Below are 23,922 nucleotides of genomic sequence, written 5' to 3'. Positions count from 1 at the left end.
TGATCATTTTTTCTGAGTGAAAATGCTGGTGACACAGAAACGGTGTGCAATATAGTTCGGCTCCTCTCTAACTGGGAAATTAAGACACAATACATTTCCCCTGAATGCACAAAGTAGAAGAACACTAAAGTTGTAATATAAACACTGGACAGGACTGCAGTCCTGGCAGAGAGAACAGTTGTGTTGATGCAGAGGAGAAATCTCTTAATAAACCTCCCTGGTCATACTTATGAAATCTGGAGAGGCTTCCAGACAGGAGTGGCACCTCAAGTGATGGTAAGGCCAATGCTCTGGCCAGCTTCAATTCTCTGTTATCCCAAAGAGCCAATTATTCCAGGGGTTGACAGATCACAGCGATTGGCCTCATATTCTGCTTGGTAGGTTGTTTCTATTTTGAGTGTCAACACCCTGAGGTATAAAATCTAATGGCAATTGCCATACTACCAGAGGGACCAAACAGAGCGACAGAGAATTTGATCCACAAATTAAATTGATGTTACACATGCGATACGCACTTGAGGGCTAGAAAATGAAGCGAGGTGATTTGTGAAAACAACAAAGGCCATTGCAGGAGGATTTACTGTCACATACATTGCGAGCAGATTAGGTAAAGCACAGAAAAGCATGACATTTAAATATATTATCTCACTTTGTATGTAAAAAGCATGTTTGATGTTTATGCATTAATTGCCATAAAACTTGAAACAAGAAAAGGTTCTTTCCCCAAAGTCATTCTGTAACTTGGTTCTATGAGGTTCTACCTCACTGTTCTGTGACCAGGATTGAGAAAAATCACAAAATTTTAATCAATCACAAGTTTGAAACCTCAAAAATGTAGGACTTTATCGAAAAATATGATGAATGACACTGATACAAGCTAGCTTCCACAGCTTGTGCTGCTGTTAGCGAGATTTACTTCTATTATTAGCAACTGAAGTCACGGCTATAGAGATTATTGCAACATGGGACACAAAGCTAACAGAAACAAGAGTAAGGTTTGAAGTTCAAGGTTCAAGGTTTATGATTCACACAAACCAACAAATATTCACTTTTGGTGGAGTGCTGAAGATTTGAGTCCCCTGCAGTCGGTGAAGCAGATACTTCTGTATCGCTTTCCAGATATCACTAACTCTTGACAGATGGGTGCAAATGATGCTCTGGGGGGTTTAAATCACCCGCTGCAGAGCCTTCCTGTCCTGGGTCGTGCACATCTATAGGCTAGCTGTCCTGCAAGACTGTACCAGCATGCTAGCATGCTCATAATGACGATGCTAGCATGCTAATATTTACTCTGTTCAACTTATTTCAGTGGTTTTTGCTAATTTGCTAATTAGCACTAAATGCAGAGCTGGGGTTGAGGTGAACGTCATAAGTTTTGCAGGTATTTGGACAAAATTAAATGTGTGGAAAAAAAAAATCATGGGATCCAAATTATCAAAATTCAATAAGAGAAGAATTATCAGCTCCGTCATCTAACCAAACACGGAGGATATGTTTATCAATAGAAGTCCAATTAATGAGTTTAACTGTCTGGGAAACAATTAATTAATGGGAGAGAGAAAGTTATGTGACCACCAAAGTCAGTAGGATTCACACAAATATTATGGAAAGTCATCTCATCGCTGGCACGGTGAGAAAAAGTCAGAGCATAAACAGACATTAACCCTGAACGTCTGCAGCAAATTTCATGGCAATCCACAGGGATTCATCCTGAGGGGATCATGACTGTCTGGCTGTTGAGATATTTCAGTGGACACACACACAGAGCCTTATAATTCCAAGGTCACAAAATATTAATGATAGGCCTCAGTGAAGGAAAATAAAAAGGCACGTTTTCCATGAAGAGTGCATTACATGAGAGGGAGTAACATTACACAGTGACAGCTTAATGCAGTTTTAATCTGTAAAGAGGAATAACTGCAGCATGTGCGCTTGAGTTGCCTCGCCACCGCAGGATTGACCTGAGGGACCGTCTTTAGCCTCACATAACCATGCCTGAAGCCTGTAAGGCCAGGTTACACCTCAAACCAGATGACAGCATTAATCTGGCCACAACAACCCTTCCCTCCATCTGGCGAGACAGTCGAGCAACAAGAGAAAGGAGCAGGGATGCTTCTCACTCCTCAGTGAATACTAATCTCCCATCTCTGCCTCAGACAAAACCATTCTGCTTCCAAACACACCAATTCTGTCTTTGTGCACATGAAAAATAGGAAGTTTCACAGAGCTATCATCTACCATTTTAAAACTAACCTATCACCAATACAGCATGGCAGAAAACCCATCCAACCCTGTGATGCCTCAGGAAAAAAAAATCCCATCTCCCATTGCTTTACTATAACACCCAAACAGGACTATAATCTTCTAGCGTCTTTGTGCAAAACTCATCTGCTGCCACCAGACAGCCTAGTTCCCACCTGCACTAAGAAGTCAAAGGAATAAAGGTATTTTTTTCTCTCCAGACCAGCAATTTTCACGCATTTTACCCTTGAAAATCAATCTTCCTCTTTGGTTAAAGGCATTTCAAAATGCTGATGAAACAGGTTTTTTACGCTCAAATTGTCCCTTCGTGCAACAATCCCATGCCATCGCCGTTTTGACAATGCTTTTCATAGTAATTGTGATGAATTGCGGAACTGCTTTCTCAAGCCACGGGCACCAGCATTAATAAGATTTCTTTGTCTCAGACCTCAAGATAAATCCCTTTTGGTAAATCAAATGTCACTGGAGACGGCAGTTAGCAGCGTGTGTGTTTGTATGCCTGGCCTCTGAAGTTCACACACTAGTTCCCAGCCGGAGCAAAGGTCTCATTTAAAGAGGGAATGTACCTCATTAGTGTGTGCCATTTTCCCAGGGTGCACCTGGTCTAAATCGTCGTGACCCTCGCCTACGCCTGTGGTGTAAATGACGCACTCCTCCGAGATGCATCATTTATGGGCTACGATCAGTAGGTAAACCAACGGCTAGTACAAACGCAGCACGCCTCATTTGGATGCTTTTTCTTTTGCAAAACGTCTGGTTTGATGCTCTGAAGGTGCTGTGAGCTGAGGTAAGACTAAAGAGCAAAATGGTTATCTAACTAGCACAGTGGGAAGACACAGAAGAGTCCTAACAGTCTCATCTCTGTGGTGGACAAACTCGACTGGTCACCAGTAGCCACATCATTAGTCACATGAACATGGAGCATGGATAGAGAGGTGAACACAGGTGAAGCACACCTGTCAGGCTGCAGCACCGGCAGCTTTTCCACACGCTCAATCCGGCTAAATCTGGCATGTGCTGTCTGTTACCGCTGCAGAAAACATCACATTAGATAAGGAGACGCCATCCTCACTGGTTTTGCATATTATCAAGACAGGATGCATTTTTTATTCTTAAATTGTGGAAGATGTGTTCAACATTTACAGTTTCAGCCCCACCTTGAGTTTTATTAAGCAGTGGAGATAATTGCTGAATGACACCATCTTAACATCTTTTGTCTTTAACCATATTGTATTTGAGGGGTTTAGCTGTTCAGATTCCTCCTCTAATACATTTCCACACTACTGCAGATGTTATATGACAGCCCACGACTGTCGTGCTTGTTCTCCCAGTGCCTGCTTGGCTTTCCAAGGCGCTTCTAGGTTCCCTCCTACAAAAAGACACAGGTTAGGCTACTACTCAAATTGCCCATACATGTGCGAATGTGAGAGTGAATGGTTGCCTGTCTCTATGTGTGAGCCTTGTGATTGACTGGTGACCTGTCCAGGGTGCACAGTGTACCCCGCCTCTCCCAGCAATATCAGCTCGGATTAGCTGCAGCCCCCCCGACCCTCTAAAGGATAAGCGGGTAGAGCTAAAGGATGGATGGATGTAATGAATGTAAGTGTGTGACTCATTAGGATCCAGGTGCTTGCCTCTCTCTCTCTCTCTCTCTCTCTCTCTCTCTCTCTCTCTCTCTCTCTCTTTCTCTCTGTACACACACACACACACACACACACACACACACACACACAATGCTTTGCTATACAGCATGTGCAGATACAGATATTTAAAACAAAAGGTTCCACATGTTCTTGCAATATTTGTGTATTTTACATTTAAATTTTGATCGATTGGTCAACCATCATCTGGTTTTAAATGTCCTTAAATCCATACTGTTATGCAAGCCTCTACTCTGAGTGACTGTGTTTCACTGTGCATCATCTTAAGTCAACTTCTCCCCAATGCACCCACCCTGAATTAACTGTTTCCCACACAATTAAACCCATTAATTAGACGACTATTGATAAACATATCCTACTTGATTGGTTGGCCTGCGTTATTGATTGAGAGCTGATAATTATTCTTCCCTGTTAAAGAACCTGATTTCCAAGATTTTACATCTTGATGTGAGCTGGTCATGTTCACATGATTTCCTTGCAGTCACAGCTTGAGCCACTGTTAAATTATTCCTCACCGAATAAGCACAATGAGTGTGGAGTATGGAGAGCAAATCACTAATGCGGTACAGTACCGAACATCAAAGTGAGCCATTCAGCAAGAAAATGCTGATTATTGTTTTTACAAGATAATAGGTAGCAATGTGTGCCACATTATTCTGTCTGATGTTGGTGAAACATGGCCCATTCATTTAATGTGCATCAGCTAAAAGGTTCATGGCTGAAATATAATTAAAACACCTCGAAAACCACAAGCTGCCGACTGTAACAAGATATGCATAATAGAAAGAAACGTTTTTTGCTGTAATAGTGATGGGAAATGCAGGCGGGTCGGAATGACTGCCACTTAAGAGTTTATATAAGTGTAAGAATCTGCACTGTGTCAGTGTTAACACAGTCCCACATCCATCAACGTTCACCCGGCATATTCACATTGTTTTCATCACCCGCCTCAAAGTCACATTAGCTCAATAAGCTGCCACGAAAAGCTCCAATCAACACCTGTCAACCACCACTACTGCAACTGTCACTGGGTGCAGCGTGAAGTTGAACATGCAGCAGCTGTTGTGTAAAGGAACAAATCTGAGCACCGCTGTCCTCTTTATTGCGTGGCGAGCACGAGCCAATTAATTTGACCTAGATTTACATGAGAGAATCCTTTAAGTAGCACCGGCTCTTTCTGCCTCTAATCAGTGTGTGTACCCTCTGCAGGGGTCTCCTGTGTGTCTGTGGCACCCAGTGTGAGCTGTGGTCAATTAGGGCCCCTTGACCACCCACACTAAGGTATGCGTCAGCCTAACAAATGTGACCGTTTATGAAACGGGTGGCAATTCACCAGTTTGAGTCAGAGAAGATAAATTGAGCTCAATAAAGTGTCTCAGAGGACGTACAGCATCGGGATGTTTTCTCAGCAGCAGACTGCAGGAAGACTGACGGCTGATGTGTTTGCTTTTCATGTTTTTCAGCGCATTTGCCTGCAGGAGGAGAGAAGACTGACGCACTTCCTCAGAGAAGAGATTCTGGTAAATAATTTGGATTTCTGAAATTCGTCACAACTTTTTGTTCTTCACCTCAAAGCACATTACATTTGCCCTGTTCTGTAAGGGAACAAAGCAATATGACCTATTGTCAATTTGGTCAAAAACTACTAAAAACAACCTATTTTTCACAATGAAACTGAGACTGAGAAAATAAATAAAAAGTAACCATAAATTGAAACAATTTCAGTCTTTTACAATTTATTCTATTTTCAATGAATAAAAACTAATAATGTGAAAGATGGATGAATTCAGAATGAATTCTTTTCTGTGTTAATGCAGAGTCTTATCAAGCAACCTTCATGTAGGCCAGCAGCTGACAGCAGCTCCCGTTCAGTAAAACACATCATCCATTGCACAAAAATACGTCCTGTTCACGAGTTTGTTCAGCCGCTTGACCCGTTGCTCTGCTGTTAATTAGAAGCATCTTGCATTCGGTCACATTATCTGTCAGTAATGTTATCTCAAGTTACCGCTTCTTGGAAGAACCTGATTTATAGACTTAATTCTTCTACAATCCACGGAGGATTAGGCAGGAAGAGGCAAGAAAACAGCTGGGACAGACTGTCAAAACATGCAGACAGCTTGCCAACCCTTAGAAAAAGGTTAGATAACATAATGAAGGCCTGTGGATGAAACGTTGGCTATCATTCATGTTGCTATCAAATGGAATGATTAAGGGGATATCTTCCATCCATCCATTATCTATACCGCCTATCCCTTTCGGGGTTGCAGGGGGCTGGAGCCTATCCCAGCTACAATGGGCGGGAGGCGGGGTACACCCTGAACCGGGTCGCCAGCCGATTGCAGGGCCACATGCAAGGACAAACATTCACACTCACACCTACGGACAATTTAGAGTCATCAATTAACCTAATGAGCATGTTTTTGGTCTGTGGGAAGAAGCCAGAGTACCCGGAGTGAACCCATGCATGCACGGGAAGAACATGCAAACTTCACACAGAAAGGCCCCGCCTGACCCGGGGATCGAACCGGAAACCTTCTTGCTGTGAGGCACACGCACTACCTGCTGCGCCACCGTGCAGCCCTAAGGGGATATCTTGCTCTGGATATTTTACCCAGAATATTGAACCCAGACAATGAACAGTATTTCAGTGAGTGAATGAATTGGCCCCAGACAATGTTCAGTTTGCGAGGAGGTCACGATACCTAATTAATCTAAATGATCAATAACCTGGCTGTCAGATGATTGGACAGATTCCACACACACACACACACACACACACACACACAAGCACTGGAACATCTGTGGCTGCATCCGAGAAACCGGGACATTTTGAGAACACAACATCGTTTGAGGTGACATTAGCTATCTGATCCACCAATCAAAAGACATTTAATCATTATCAATGTACAGCAGAAAACTGATATCGTTACTGCAGAAGTTCAGTGAGAATGACGATTTCCCCAAAACCCCCTTTGCTTCTACTGTAATTAATCACTGTTGATGGCTCAAATGAACGCTCTAGCTGACCATTTGTGGACTGCGTTAAACTCCATCTTGTTTACGATTCTTTGTGGAAGTGACTTTTTTGCAGTGACTTCAAATCTTCACTGAAATATCCTCTTAATTTTGCTCTCAAAGTGCATCAGATTGATGTATTCATCTTCAAAATGTACAAGATTTTCTTCCAAAGGGACCCCTAGAGGGTCCAAGGTTGACCCACCACACACAAGGTCCAAACACTGCACTGGAGCAGAATTTTACAAGTGAACTGTGGTCTTGAGACGGTGCTGTGAGGGAGAAAAAAACTGAACACTGCTGTGGAACAGATGGACCGTTATGTCCGCAATCCCAGATAACTGCAGCTCCATATTTGCCTTTTTTTTCTTGCTTTCCATTCAAAGTAGAAATGCACATCTCTTTTCTTTTTCATCTCTTTGAGGATGCAGCTGTGGTGTTCAAATGAAACTTTATTAGAATTGTGGATGGACAAAACCAATCAGAGGTTCTGTGTGTACATACACACTGTTACTGGTCGACTGATGCGTACAGTGTGAGCCACACGTTTTGGCTGTGCAGAAAGGACACAGCATGAATGTACAGCGTCTGCCAATCTTAATGTAAAACAGAGGAAAACGAGTGAGTCATGCACAACAGATAATTGTGAGACTGAACATCTCACAAGTAAAATGTCAGGAGGCATTTTGGATTTAACACCACAGATGGAAAAATGAGGATAAAGATAAGGCTGCACGCTGCCTCTTAGAAATGACACCACCTTATAGCGACAAATGTGAAATGCATTAGAAGACCTGGATACCGGACTCCACTGTCACACATTAATCTGAAGAAAAATTGCTCACCCGAGCTAAAGTTGTGATGCTGTCTGGTTTCAAGTCACCAACATAGAAAAACATTTGCTTTTTTGCAGACAAAAACCTTCATAAAGTACAAAAATCCCAAGTGATAATTCACCTTGTTTGCAATTTTATAGACGTCACCTTTCAATTGGCTCAAATTACATTTTTTGAAAAAGTGGTAGCTCACCACAGATGCCGCTGCCGTTTCACCTGCAATAGATGAGCTAATCAAATATAAACTTATGACTTTCGCCCAGAATCACTTTATTATCATAAGCATTCGGACTTTGAAGAGACATCGCCGTGAACTGGGCCTATTTTACCCAATCCCCTCTGGGATCAACAAGTATCCTGATTCTGGTTCAGAAGAAAACAGTAATCCTGATGAGGTGAGAGCTTTAGCGCATCAGGAACTACAACGCAGTGGACACATGCAAGGATATCGCTGGTTACATCTGTGGGTAAAGTGTATATATAATAATGCTTATGATAACAGGGTGATTCGGGCATAACACACACACACACACACACACACACACACACAGAAAAACTTTAATTCTGAGTACCCTCACCCCACATATATACCCACATATATATTTTTTCCTACAGTGGCCCTTGTGAGGGAATTTTCTATCACAGGCCTTCTGTGCACCCAAAGGTCTCAAGGTTGGACAACACAGAGAGCTCACACAGAGACACATTAACAGAATATTTAGAGACTATTCTAGCAGACAGGAAGTCTCACCCTGTTCTTATTACGGAGGTAGCCAAGGCCTTATATATAAACTGTAGAGACATAGATCAGAGCAATTCTAGGAGGATTGCTCGATTTCACATGTTAAAGAAATTAGGTCAAAGTGTCCTCAGTTAGAGGGTTGGATGTCAGGGCATACATAGGTATGATAGGAGCTATTGTTTGGTTTTGACTATCCAATAGAGTACCACAAATGTAGAAGGTAGGTATAGAATATCCATCATTAGGGGTAGAAAGCGGTAGAAAGGAAAACATGTGACATTGGGGGTATTAATACACCCCTTTAGAGGGACATCTTCAGAATTTGGTGTGGCACTACCTTGGTTCACTTGTGGACATTGTGTTGCTCATCAGCTTCTCGTTGATGCTTCGGCCTAACACATCTGAAGTCTCCTAATGAACTCCTTCCTTCAGCTCACAAGGATTTCCACCACAGCCCTAATGCACCCCATCAAAGTTACCAGAGTTTGTAGTTTTTTCACGCAGTTTTTTAAAGTTCAGCAGCGATAAATGAGCACAATATCATACCTACGTCATGTGGCAACAACTAAACCAGTTCTATGACGACTTAGCAAACCCTACCTGCTGCAGCCCGTCCTCACCAGAAAAACCATCGTACAGGATGACTTTACAAGCGGGTTATTACGAACAATATTTATGTTATGTTTTGGCAGCGACCTCTTGTGGCCATAGTAATGATGACAAAAGCAAAGAGTCACTTCTTTAACTGACAAAACCTATGCAAGTTACATCACCTGGGTAACAATTACAACCCAAAACTGATGTAAGTAGGTTGTGTTTTTGTCGTCGAACAGTAAAACTATGGTTACTATCCTAATTTTCAAAAGCTCCTTCCCAAACTACTTTCTTCACCCCGCTATAGACATACATTTTGGTATCGAGAAGTACAAATTCAGTGGCAGGTTGATTGATACTTTGACCCGAGCTCTTCCACATCTTCCAGAGGTCTAAGACTCTTTATTGCCATGTTCTTCAGCTGCTGAGGCCAGCTAAAGGGAGGCTTTGCACTGATAATTTTTGCACTGTTAATTCTCATGCAGCGTCCTGCCGGGAGCGCGGTTGGTTTCAATGCTGGACCCTGACCGACTAATTTCTTGTTTAGGTAATCATGCGATACATAATCAGAATTACCCTAAGCTCTGTGAGTTATTCTGTGAAAAGGGATATAGCTGGCTCATAAACATCAGCTTACACCAGAGTCAAGACGGTTCCCGTCTCATTATAAACCGGCCGTCACTGAACACAATCAGCAGAGGACATGATAATATTTTAATAGCTGAGGCCAAAGAGAAAGGCATTTTTACAAGAGGGGGGTTGAGCTTGGCATGCAAACCTAACTCTACATCCAGACTGCTGGGAGCCAACTCACCTTTTCACTGTCCCTATGCCAATTTGAGCCTGATGGGCAGCGTTAATGTTCAACAGCATGGACACACTGCACGGTACATCTAGAATATGAGTCATGCTGTCAGTGGTTATAAAGCTTTAAAAAACAGTCAGCGTCTGTCTCAGATCATCAAAAAAGAAGGGATCATTCATGGGCAGCGAAGTATTAACAGATTCATTTTAATGTTTAGTAGCCAATTAGCTTCGGGTCTCCTTGTGTAAAGCCAATCAGCTGCCATTTTTTTGAGCTGCAGCTTCTTGATTCATTCACGGTGGCGTTTCTGACAGGCAGGATTGGTTTCTTTGACAGACTTAGCAGCTGTCAGAATTGTGAAAAATAATCCCTCGTGCAAATTAAGAAATCCATCCGCTCATCAGAACAGGAAGCGGCTGCAGTTGCTCGCCAGTGAGCAGGAAACTGAATTCCTTCATTTGTTTCATTCCACTTAGCAGTTACACCAAATCAAAGGATGGCAGATACAATGTCACGCAACAGTGGTTTCCGTGCAGAAGCCCATAACAACAACACAGACTTTAAGCCAGGTGTCCAAAGTAGTCTTAAAGGACTACAAGCACACTGAGGAATTCAGCATCCAAACCGAAAATGAAGATGGATATCATGTCTTTTTTAATCTTTTCCAATGCGTCTCCTCAGTGAAAACCTGAGTGTGAACCAAACAAATCCTGACATAAGATGCACAAGCTGTAACAATCTCCACAACAATTTCCCCGCTGGAGGAAAGCCAACATTTGGTCAGAAATGATGCAGCAGCACAGTTGACAGGAACAAGATTGGCCAAGTGAGAAGAGCCTTCAGGGCTTCGTTGAGCAGAGCCTGAATGATGCCGAACGTGTGTTGATGAGAAACAGGAGAAGTAATAAGATTTAACGCATCTTGTCAACATTTTTGTGTTTGTTTGCGATAATGTGAAGTAACAGCTGGGAAACGACTCTCAGCTTTGGCACCAAATGAAATGTTTACAGTCCAAACAGATGACTGACAGACAAATACACCAAAAACTCTCTTTACAGCCAAATGCTGTTAATTAAGAGCCACGCAGATCATTTCAACAGTGGCGTTTCTCTTTGTCAAACATTTGGTGCGAATTTGTGCTATTACTGATGAACCACTTTACCAAATTAAGTGAACTTTTATCACTGCATTCATCGCTAATTAGGTGCATGCAAGCCAATACTGGGTGCAGGACTTTGAACCTGAACATTATGTCCATCAGGTGCCAGCTATGATTTCCTATCCAGGGTTTTTAAAAGAACTCCACAGAGACTCATATGCTTTTATGTTATTTTTAACCTCACAGGGGACAATAACATCAAAAGAAATCAAAAAAAGCAACAACATTTGACTTAGTTGAAATTTCTGAGCATTCAACCATGCAACAACATTATGCCCTCTTAAGATGAAGAGTACTCTGCAGTGTGCTTAAAAGGGGACCTCTGGTAAAACCTCAAGCAGCAGCCACAGCAATAAAAATTACATATTTCATGAATTGTCAGCGCGCTTGTTCCTGCATCTGAATTCAAAATTTTGCTGGAACAAGAAGAAAGGGAGGGGGGCTTTTCAGATTGACACATTTAAGGCATCTCAGCAGGCCGATAGCTGCTCATAACTACCAAAAAATGGATCTGAGTGACGCCTTTGAATACATTTACACTCATTTTAGGGTTTAAAGCAAAGTGGCATCTGCTGTTCATGCAGCCAGTGGTAAATGTCACACTGATGCAGTATGCAGTACTTTCTTTATTGTACTTTACTGGCCGAATTCATCTCAACTGAAAGTCACATCAGCTTGTACTGTGAGAAATAAGTTGGTAAAGACAGAAAAGCAATCTTTTTTGACTCTTTGAATGTTTCAAAAGTGGAGTTTGATGACAAGAAAGTCTCAAAAGAAGAAGATATTGTCTTAACTTTCACGAGAAACCACATTTTGCCTTCTGAACGTCGTTTGAAATGTGCGTTCCTCACTTTCCATAATGCTCCAAAGTGGACTCTTGTCTAACTCCTCGCCCCCCCTCACAGCAGCGTGCGGCTTAAGGCCCGCCGAGTCAATTAATTAGCTCACCTTGAAGGATCCATATTAACATCAGTACGGTTGGAAGTCTTGTCTTTATCTCCATGGCGCAACATCCACCGGCTGCTCCGGCGCACAGGGGCTTCTTTAAAGTTGACACCAAACACTCTGCTCACCGCCCAACCGCTGCTTAATTGTCTTCAGGAAGCAATTAACAGAAACCACCGAGGCACCGTGTGCAAGTAAAGCCTCCTCTGCGCTTCCCATCCCGCCTCCAAACTGCGGCTGGCATCTCAGGACGCACCGGCGGCTCCGCTCGCCTCCACCTCACAAACCGCAGTAGGACGAAGAAGCTTTCAGGTTTTTCTGTCTTTTTCTTTCCTCCTCTGTGTTGACGCCACTTCTGCTGACCGTGTGCACCTGAGTGTGCGTCGCTCCAGCTCGTGCAGCTCACTCAGTAAACTGAAGGCGCTTATTCACCTGCCCGAGCTGCTCGGTGACGCCCCCTGGCAACGAAAACTCAACTGCACCCCGTCAATGGACATGAACCCTCCTGAGGCTTAACATGACGACTTTGTCTCTCTTTTGCTGGACAGACTCCTGCAGCATGGAGGTGTTTATAAGCAGGGCTTTCACTGACAGCGGGACTGGCTGGGCATAAAATCTGTCTCATTTCTTTGACTTTTTGACTTGTTGTTTTATGACAATTATTCTGACAGATACATCAATTCCTTTTAAAAGTAGGATGTACTCGTTTGGGGGGTTTGTCTTGACTACAGGGTTGACCCCAGCCTGTCTCACCCCTAGTGAATAATAATGCGACTAGAAAGATGACCAAAATAAAAATCAAATGAGACATATAAAATCCACACGGTCATATATATTTTAACATATAGCACAAATACCAGAACAGAATAATGTTGCATGAAAACAATCTGTGAAAAACAGCAATGCACAGTGTCTGATGACATGATGACACTGTGTGCTAAACACTGTGGTGTGTGAGTTCTATTTGTATTATATTTACCCCCAACTCCCAATCCCATCATGCACTGCCCCCTCATCTTATTTGTTTTGCAGCTGACCGTGCTTTGATATTAACTACAGACCAGCATTAAAAAAAAAAAAAAAAATCACTATAAAGTTTAATCTCATAACAATCTGTTTGTAGATTTTAAGTTAGCTTTACAATGTGAAAAAAAAAACTATAAACTTTACTTACCATACTGTAAGATAAACTGGGAGTTTGCACATTCTCCACATGTCTGCATGGTTTCTTCCAGTTTCCACCCACAGTCCTAAAATCGGTGTGTGTGGATTGTTCAGGGGTCGGTAGAGTGCTGAAAACCTAAGGACAAGTAAAAGTACAGTTACTCCCATTAAAAGTGAAATAACCTTTTGAGAAACCTTAAAGTAAAAAAGTAAAAGCCTATGACACACTACTACAGTATGCAGTATGTATTACATACTATATACATACTTTATGTACCGCAGACTGTTTGTCATGGCAGTATAAAACTATTAAATCTGTTTATTTTGCAGGATGCTGAGCCAGGCTAAGTCAACAACAGCACGGCTAATGGCAAACCGTCACTACAGTGTAGCTTCCCCTTATGCTCTTAAAAAGTCATAATAAATGATAAAAAATGTGGATTTTCACATTTTTCCAAAAGGTGACCGGCCGGCTGGCTAGTTCCTTACCCCCGCTGCCACTTACAGTAGGAGAGAGGCTCATAGATCTTCTCATCTCTCAAAACACTGGAGCACTTCTTTGCTTCATCATCAGTTTTTGTAAAACTGTCAATATTTGAGAACTACACAGTTGATTTCTCACATCAAAAAAGGTCAGAAGTGAATTTAGGGATGAAAAAGCACACAGAAATAATAAAAAAGCTTCCTGTCGTTGGCCCAGCTGGTTGTTCCAGCACTTTGCATTGTGGGACACAGTAAGTGAGATAAAGTGGTCCGGTGAAGACTGAAGATTCTTGCCAAACCAGTACATCATCCAGCTATTTTTGGTAGTAGTTTTCAAACACAGCCCTGCTTTTTTACTCATGTGTGTTACCCCGCCTGTGATAGACTGGCTCTATTCCCTGTGTGACTGGAAACCTGTTTCCCCCTGGAGTGCACTTCTACATCACTGCAGCAAGGTGCCAAGTTAAACCACTGGTCTGCAGAAACAAGGTTTTCAGGGGGTGTTGAATTTCTCTTTCATTTACTTAAACCTGCATTTTTTTGTTCCCTTGGCGGCATCTGAAATAATCTGCAAGAAACAACACTGACATATTATCACCTTTTAATTTGATAACTACACATGCAGCAGATGAGGAGCAACATTAGTATTCATTTACAGTTATGTTTGTGCACACCTGCTGAATATGAGGTTGTATTTACTCTCCTCTAGCTCTGTTTTGGTCTCCACCAACTCCTGAGGGAAATATCCGTTTATTCAGCTGCTAAATGCTCCACTGTATTCACCGTTGCCTGCTTGATACCGAAATGCTCCATCGAGCCAAGGGGACCTGCAGAGTCTGGTAATAATTCTCTCTGGGTTTGCCATCTTTCACACACATTTACTGATTGCAGCAGCTTTAAGTAAATTCTTATACTAATATGAAAATTAACAGGTGAAAAGGTTTAAATTCCTTCAATTTTCGCTCAGAAATGTGTAGAACAAATTAAAATGTGTCGATGCTGGCTTTAATCTGAATATTTTACAGGCAAGTATTACTTCATATTTTATCTGGAGACATTAAAATAATGGAAAACTCCCTAAGAGGAACCCACAAATACACTTAGTTCCATATAAATGTAATGTCAACTCAATCATCGTGCATTACCTGATATATTACAAAGTCTAATTCAGAGCAGAATCGAGTGTCACAGGTAAAAGTCACTCAGGAACAGGCTGTGCAGCCACTTATACAAGAGAGCAGGAGCTGCTGTGGGATTTTACATTGTAATGTAAGGCTCATGTCCCTGCTCAGCTCACAATAAATGGGTCGCCAGGTGAAATATTAATGCAGGTGGGTCGATGTGTTGTATTTTTAATGTAAAGTAATGGATTTATTACATGACATTAGGCCTCACATGTTTTCAGAGAGCATTGCGTTCGAAGTTCACAATTAAACGCGCAGAAAGCCGACAGCCTTCAGTCAGGCACGTGAAGACAGACACTGTTTTGGCTTCAGCAGAGTTACTGTCTGACAGGCAGTTAAACTCCTAATTTATTCATGTTGCTCTCGTATTGTGGAAACTGCTGGCCCCTGTCCTCTCCTATTGTTGTCAGATTTCAAGATTAGAAATATGAAAACTTTTATGAATCATGCTGCACTTGGAATGACTAAAATACTAGTAGGCTTATGTGAAGGGGCAAACTGCATTCCAGCAATCTTTCACAATGTAATTGCATGAAAGGATATCAATAAAATACTTAGTGGACGCCAATACTGTGACAAATTTAAGGGAACAAGGAAAGAAAGGGAACAAGGGAACAGTCCAAAGGCAGAAAACAACACCGTAGGGGATAATAACTTGGTGATTAAGAGGAAATGACACTGTGCTGTAAGCATTTCTGTCATTATGAGTGCCTCTTTAACAACTCTGGAGTACAGTAATATTATTACAGGAAAATGGGGTAACTGTTGATACTGCAGCATCTTTAATAGTATCATTTCAGTTTCTATTAGGATGTATTTATAAAAGCAATCCAATGGGAAATTAAAGCGTAGAAAGCTTTTAACTTCTGAGTACTTATCATTTATTCAGCTGTCAGTGTATTAGGTGCATCTAGCTACAACTAATCTAGTCTAACACCACAGTCCTGCCGTAAATCCTGCCTTCATGGACGATATAATGTTCAGTTCTTATTGAAACTGTTTTACAGTGGTGTGATTCAACTTTATGGTCACTTTGGAGGCTGCAGTTTGTGGTGCTGTTGTTACACTCAGAGAATCTCTCTCTTAAACAGTTTCAATATAAACTGAGTATTATAACGCCCGTGAAGGCAGGATTTATTGCAGGATTGTTGCATTAGACTGCATCAGTTTTAGCCTGGTGTATCTGAAAAATGGTGTATTTGTTTTAAAAATACCATCAACCATTAACCGTGCTGAAGAAGAATAGGTGATGATGTGTTTGCATGGACTTGTGTACTCTCTTCTGTCAGGTGGACATAATTCAAGCTACTCACTACTTCATGAGGACCAACACAAGTCCACTCAGAGCTCTCAGGAAATGCAAAACAAAGAAATATACAAATGTTTGTTCCTGTGGCCCTAATTATGGAAGTGCAATTGATTGACTATTTTGGACGTTGTGGAGAAAAAGGGATTTCTCCACAACATGGTTAAAGTATACGTGGTCTTATGTGAACGTGTGCAGGCTGATTTCATATTCCCAGTCTGAACTATCATCCCAGTCCTGGCCTGGCTGTACATCCCCTGTGTGTATCATGTAACCCTCTGCATTCTTATCACAATATGACCTTCACATCTATATTTGTGTGAGAATGTGTGTGTGAAAAATGTGTAAATCTTGGACACGTATACGCTAGAAATTGGTTGTCACTGCTATGTGTGAATAATTGATTGCTTAAGTGTGAAAGAAATATGAAACTGCACAGCTTGCATGTTCAGGCTTTTCCAACCCTGTTCCCCTTCAATGAGCTACATTTCCAGTAGGTCAGGTAGATTTCAGAAATGAATTCAGCAAAAAATGTTGCCGACTCCCTGCCACCTGTGCTTTCATGCGATGTGCACATGATTTAGGACTGCACAAAAGATAGTGAGATGACAGAATCTAATCTCTCCTGGTTGGCATTTGGCTGGAGAAATATGTCTGTGGTAGATTTCTGGAGTAGCTCTCTGATTTGTGTCACTTTCAGCAGCTATCTGGATGTGGAACAACACTCCCTGCAGTCTTCCTGAATACATCCATTGTTAAAGCTGGCGGAGATACTGCTATGTTCTGCCAGATGGTGGAAGATGAGCTTAGCCTTGATGGTCTACTCTTTGATAGCATGACTGGACTTCATTGTAGGGACCATTTCCTCCTCATTGCACAGTATTTTACCCTGTCTGAAGATAACAAAGTGATGGATGACTGGTTGTCCTACAAAGTGCAAAGAGTTCAGAGTTGTTGATTCTTTTGTGCCATCTAGTGGTCTACACCTGCAGCACCGGTGCACTTTGCACCTTTGCTCATCCCCTCTACCTGTTATTTGTATTTTTAAGGGCTGGTGCGGGTGTAACAGTGGGCTGCAGGTAAAAAACTTTGAACAGGTCAGCAGTCCCTCACAGGGCTAATACAGACTGACAGACAATCATTCACACTCATGCTTGCGTACCTGTTGGCAGCTTCACTCCTGACCTGTGCGTCATTGGACACAGAGAGGAAACACCCAGAGGAAATACATGTGAGAGCACAATGACAACAAGCGATGTCCTCATAGAAAAGGCCACAGCAGGGAATCAAACATGTGTCTACACAACTGACTGTTTTTCACCACTGATGGCACAAGTAATGAAAAAAATCAAGTCTGTATACATTCTACTAACCTAAACGCTATTAGAAAATCATTGGGCTGGTATTAAAATTTAAAGAGTTTTGAGGTGTCTGGATCCTTTATTTCCATAGAAAAGTCCTGTTATAGGCATCGGTAGCTTTGTGTCTGCTGTTTCTTAACATACAATTCTATTTTTTTCTCACTGCCAACAAAATCCACAGGCCAACAATGCTAAGCCATCTCTTAGCACATCCTGTCATCTCTGCGCTGTCTGTGCCACCCAGCCCGAGCCTATTTGTTCCCTCTGAAGATGTGAAACCACAGTGTTTCATGAGAGGAAAAATGAAAAGTATCCATAGTCTTACTCACAAAGGAGGATGTTAATCCGTAAAATGAAGTCTATAAACATTTTATCAGCCTGCAGCTTTACGGAAAATTGTGAGGCTGAGGCTGAAATTGCTGATATTAATTTAAACTGGATAGCCCTTGTGTGAAAGTTACATTTTATTACTTGATTGGAACCGTCTCTATCTCCATGAAAAGTCTATTTATGTGACATTATTAGCTGTATTTTTGCAGCCTGTTAACACTTTAAGCTTTGCTGTCTGGTGCCTCTGGTGGATCCATCTTTACAAACACTTGTGCAGCCAATCAGTGTTGAAGCAGCTGAAATTTTAATGCTGATTCCAGTGTTTCTATAAATACTGAAGAGGTTAAAAACCTTCCAACTTCATTATACAATATAGCAATAAAGTTGTTCTTTATAGGACAAGTTTTGCTTGAGTTTTGACCTCTTCAGACTTCTCTATGCTCCCTGAAAACAGGTTCAGTTGTCCTGACAATGTTTCTGTCAAGACAAACAGTCAGTGGTAAGAGAAGTATTATGCTCTTCTACTCACATAAAAGTTGCAATACCACAATTTAAAAATGCTCTATAACAAGTCCTGCACTCCAAAATCTTACTGAAGTAAAAGTAAGTATTATCATGAAAATGTACAACTGTAAGTACTCATTATGTGTGCCGTTGTTACATTATTGTATATTGTACTATACTAACATCATTTGCATGCTGTAGATGCATTTTCATGTTGTAGTTGTCTGAAATATAGCTAATTCAGCTTAATATAGCTTATTCATTTTGTATACTGTTACTGGCTTAATTCATATTTTATATGCTCATTTTAATCTGCAAAGTTTGGTAGGCCTGTATAATAAATGTAATGGAGTGGGCTACATTATTTCACCGTGAAATTCAGCAAAGAAGAAGTATCGTAACATTAAAAGACTCAAGCACAAGCTAAGAATTGTACTTAAGCGCAGAGGTTGAGTAAATGTACTTAGTTATTTTCCAACACTGCTAACAAGAGTGAACAGCCAGGCTGTGTGAGGCTACTACGCTAACATGCTCTCAATGCTCAAAAGGAAAGCATCTTAGCATGCTAACATTTGCTAAATTAGCACTGAATAGTAGGCACAGCTGAGGCTGAAATGTTATTAGTTTTACAGGTGTTGGACCATAAAGTGCTGGACAGTGCTGGACAGATTAAAATTGTTGACCTGATGATGGCGCTATAAAGTTAAGAGATTACCAAAGTTGTTGCGATGAAAGTTTGTACACAATTTCATGTTGATCCATGCAATAGTTGTGATATATTAAGATATTTCAGTCTGTTTATGCTGCTAGCATGGCTAAAAATACCAAATATATCAGGCTGAATTTTGGGAACATATAATGAGGCACAATACATTTACAGTGTTTCCATCTGATGTAACAGTGTAGCTGCAGCATTCTGAACATTTCACTTTCTGCACAGTGAGCATTCAGTGAGCAGCCTCAGTGTTAAGCAGACACATGCATCACTCATATGCAGAGCGGGAAATGTGTCTTTTAAGATACTTAATGCAAAAATCAAGGGGAAAATTAGGAGTTCAAGAGCGCAATTAATGCTTCTTGAACATTTTATGTTCCACATTAACACAATACAACCAAGACTAAGCAAATCACAGCAAACATGATAACAGAAGTGCCCTCTGAACCCATGCAAAATCAAATTCACAGTACAACTCAGTGTTACAGATAGTAAATCTAATGTCATTGTCTTATCCTGTCATACTGTGTCAAGAATATTCTTTGCACATTGCATCTTAATTTGTATTTCTCATCTTGTTTCGTAAATGTCTGTGAAACAGCTTTGAGGTTTGCTGATAGAGAAGTTGATTCTCATTGGAAAGTGTTTTTCTGCCTGAATCCCCTCACCACGCTGCCGTTACAGGTAATAATAACAACTGTTTTTGAAGGTTGTGAAAGATGGCAAAGGTTGGATGCATGACATTAAAATCCACCTACACCAAATCTCAGCAATGGCGGACCACAGTGACTTCAGCGACCTCCTCAACAAAACCCAACATGTGAATACAGCAGCCAGCCAGGCCTGATGCTGAATTCCTCCTGCACGTGAAAACTTTGACGCCTACTCACATGAAAACATCAGACGGATGAAACAGTTATGAGCCACCAGAAGACTTAATTTAGAGATATTTGCATTTTCAAAATGCCAAGCAAATAAAAACATGAACAATTTTTATCCTCTGTGAAGTGAATTGGAAATGAATCCTGCATATCTTGTTATTGAATTCTTTTAAATTGATTCCTCTCTCCATCACAAAGGCCTTCTTTCCTTACAAGTAATGTGCTGGAAACACTGGTGTTTATAGGTTCCAGGAGCTTGAAGAATCCTCACTGTGAAATTGGAGCCATCAGTTTGCTGTGGACATTGACTGCTTCCTTCCTACATTTCCATAAAAAATTTAGGAGTCACACTGACACACTCATATTGTGCAGCAGGGACGTGCAGCAGTGGCGGCGCTGTGGCAGTCGGGCCATGTGAATAATCTCTGAGGCTGCTTGTGTGTGAGGCTGGATGTCTGCCACATGTTTGGTGATATGAGTCCTCTGTGTAATGGGCTTTCTGCCATTTATCACTCTTTACCGTCATTACAGAAGAGATTAGATTTGGACGAGCATAAGGAATATGAATATGACCTTGGGTGAGCCCAAGATATGCATCAAAGTTTGTTTTTTTTGCAGGGTGAGATAATGCAATTCTGCTTGTGCAGCGCATTAACACATCGTGAACTACTCTCTCTGAGTTTGAATTTGCATTTGGGCATTATTTTTCATCAGAGGTAAGCATCAATCCTTGCAAGCTACTGGAATGCGACTCTGCGAGATCATCAGCTGTAAATCAGCACCATCCTCGTTCTGTTTCTCTCCAGAGGCTGAAAACAGTCGCGATTCTGATTTAATCTTAATTGCCAATTTGCCTCATGCTAGCACTGCATCTGTTTTATGCTCTCGCCATGATACTGTACATGACAAGTGTTTTGCAGCTCAGCACGACAGAGAGCCCGAAACAAAACAACTGTTTTCTGAGGGTTTTTATTTTCATGCATCTGAACCCAGGTCTCTGTAAGAGCAAACCGTTTTCCTCTGCAGGATTTACAGACAGCAAAACGAGCGTGAAAAGATGCTCAAAATATAAGAAATCACAGCTGAGCCTCGCCGGATGTCATTGTTGTTCTTAGACGAGAATCTTTGGCCGTCTTTTCAATAACAGCAGCGTGGAGAGGGTGCTCTGACTCGACCTCTCATGATGAATTTAATTCAGCAGAAGGTGATATCAAGCTGAGAGAGATGATGAAAGGAAATCTGACACATGTACTAAAAGATGTTTGCTGTCTATGTTGATATCATCCTGGATAATAATGTGATAGATGTTGCTCCAGCAACAGGACGGCAGCCCCAGAAAGAGGAGTGGAGATTGAGCTGAGCTGCAGTTTTTATCCTGTTATCTCACTTTCTTCCTTTTGTTGTGTTCAGATTTTGACCAGCAGACCAAAACCCAAAGATAGTCAGTTTAAAATCACGGAAAACAAAGGAAATAGCTCCATTTATTGCACCAGATATAAATAAAAGCTCATTTCTTTTGGCTCGCTGGTGACAGACTCACAGTTCCCCGCATGGCAGTACACCACCAGTAATCTGGGCATCATTAAAAACAAACAATTCATCAGAAGAAGAAGAACAGACACGTATGAAGCATTAATCCTGGCAAACACGACATATTCACAACTGAGAAGCTGAAACCAGAGAATTTTGGCATTTTTGCTTTAAAAATGTCTCAAAACTGTTATTTATTGTCAAGATCGCTGCTGAATATTTTTCTGTGAAAGACTAATCAGTTCACTGACTAATCATTGCAGCATGGTGATCATCCTCAAACAGCCAGCGAGCCAAGACAGAGCTGAAGTTCTCGAGTCGATTCGTCTTTAGACAGAAAACTTTGGGAATCATTTGAATCATTTTTAAGAGAAATGCCAAAAAAAAAAAAAAAAAAAAAAAATCCACTGGATCCAACTTCTCTAATGTGAATATTTGCTTGTTTCTTTTGTCTGGTAACATATGGACCCTTTTTTTTTTCTCCAACCCAAACCTCCATTATTATTATTATTATTATTGTGTTATTAGTGTTACTGTTTCATACAGAGTTTTCCAAATTTCAGTGACTGATTTGGTTCGTCTTTGGAAAATTCTGGACCTTCACTGGTAGACTTCAAAATAAAGTTCAGTGGGTTTGAGTTTATACCGAGGTTTTAAACTTTCTCCACTGTTTTCATGCTGATTTGCATTGTTTCACTTCGTTTTATCTGTTCTGTTTTCTTATGATCCCACTGTGTAGAAATGTGAGGAAATACTTCTAAAACAAACGCTAATCCAATCTTTAACCTTCAACAAAATGAGGAAACTATAAGCCTTAAAATTGAGAAAACATCTGAAGGGATTTGAAAGGAATTAGTATTTAAAAAAAAATTAATGAGGACTATTGAGTGAACTTACGCTTATTAAGGTTAAACTGATGATTAAAAATAACAAACAAAACAAACAAATCTGAAAGTGAATATCAGACAGATACACTGGCATTGACGACCAGGGTGCAGCATATGTGTTTTTCAGAAAGTATAGTGATATTTTGTTTGTTTTTGTTTGTTTGATACCTGATATCTCCCAGGAAAGACGTGCAGTTCTGACATCAGACCAGTAGAGGACTCCCATGAGCCTCGGCTGGAATCAGCTGCTCCTCTGAGCTCTGTGTTCAGTCTCAAACGATCCTCGTTTCCTCTCTGTCTTTCACTCTTGTCAAAACCCCTTTATTTGCATTGTTGGATAAGGTCATTGTGAACGTTCACATTCTGTTTTGCTCGGTACGCTCTGTGCCGCGCAGCTGAGACCAGCATGTAATACATAACATGAGTACAAATCTGTTTACACAACCTCTGTCTGGTTTCAGCAGATGCGAAACATGTCTGATATTTTCATCACAGAAACATGGAGGAGAGGCAACTCTTGAGGCCTGTGACGTAATGTTGCAGAATAGATAAATGGGCTCTCAAGCATTAGTGGCAATTACATGAGAGATCTATTTGTTCCAAGCAATCAGTGGCTGAAGAAGTGGAAACTGAGAAGTATTTCTTTGGTCCTTCATTTCTGCAAATATGAGAATTATTTGATGATGATGTTAAGGGGAGCTCGTCTCATCCAATTTCAGTGTTTCACAATCCCACAAAACAAGTCACATGTTAATTATTTTCCCCTGAAATGCTTTTTCTCCCCCAAACCGCACAGTTCAATACTATCTACAGCAAACAGGGCAATCTGAAATGATATAAATGATCATCATATGAATAACTAAGCTGCACGTCAGAGCGGGGTGTTGACGGATCAGCTTGACTCGACTGAAAGGAAAGTTTGATGATGAATTAAGTCATTTCAAGCTGTGAATATGCAGGCACGCATGAGTAAATTATGATTTATCGTGTCTGATATGGCTGCTTCTGCTTTCTGCACCACAAAACAGAAAGCACTTAAAAGATTTGACATTAATAAAACGTGACTATGGAAACCCATTTCTGCCAGGAAATAAGACTGCTCCTTACCGTGAGAATTTTCTCTCATGTTTACGTGATTATGAGATAAAAAGTCAAATTTGGACTTAGAAAATCAAATTTATGACACAACAGGTGAAAATTATGAGACAAAAATCCAAATTTTGCAAGAGAAAGTTGGAAATGATTTCACTTACCAAGTCAAAATCATGAAATAAAAGTGAATATTAAAAATAAAAAGTCTAAATTCTGAGATATTTTGTCTTTTTGAGTTTGCATTTCGGAATTTTCTTTTTTTGTCTTTTTTATGCAAATTAGCTTCTGTACATTACTAATGTAACGCCTGTCGGACATTTACGTAGCTGTGGGAAAACAGATCTAAACATTGCTAAATAAAACACTTTGAAACGAACGCTGCACTTCTGGAACTACTTTCCTTCTTTAGCGGAAACTGTCTGCAGGGCACAAACCTACAAGTGGGACGGCTCGAGAGGAGCTG

At 41.0% G+C, this 23,922-nt stretch overlaps 1 protein-coding gene across 2 annotated transcripts in view; it reads right to left on the bottom strand.

Annotated features, from left to right (window-relative positions):
* The window catches only part of esamb (endothelial cell adhesion molecule b), a 43,136-nt gene extending 31,076 nt beyond the window's left edge, over positions 1–12,060 (bottom strand). For both annotated transcript variants that reach the window (XM_070970748.1, XM_070970749.1), the window contains exon 1: positions 12,026–12,060. In XM_070970748.1, the coding sequence (XP_070826849.1) occupies positions 12,026–12,047 (22 nt within the window). In that variant the 5' untranslated portion in view covers positions 12,048–12,060. The remainder of the gene's footprint in view (positions 1–12,025) is intronic.
* Between the last annotated feature and the right edge of the window lie 11,862 nt (positions 12,061–23,922).

The sequence above is a fragment of the Chaetodon trifascialis genome, chromosome 9 (genome assembly GCF_039877785.1).
Source record: "Chaetodon trifascialis isolate fChaTrf1 chromosome 9, fChaTrf1.hap1, whole genome shotgun sequence".
NCBI lineage: Eukaryota > Metazoa > Chordata > Actinopteri > Chaetodontiformes > Chaetodontidae > Chaetodon > Chaetodon trifascialis.
This window is presented reverse-complemented; position numbering and strand designations above follow the sequence as displayed.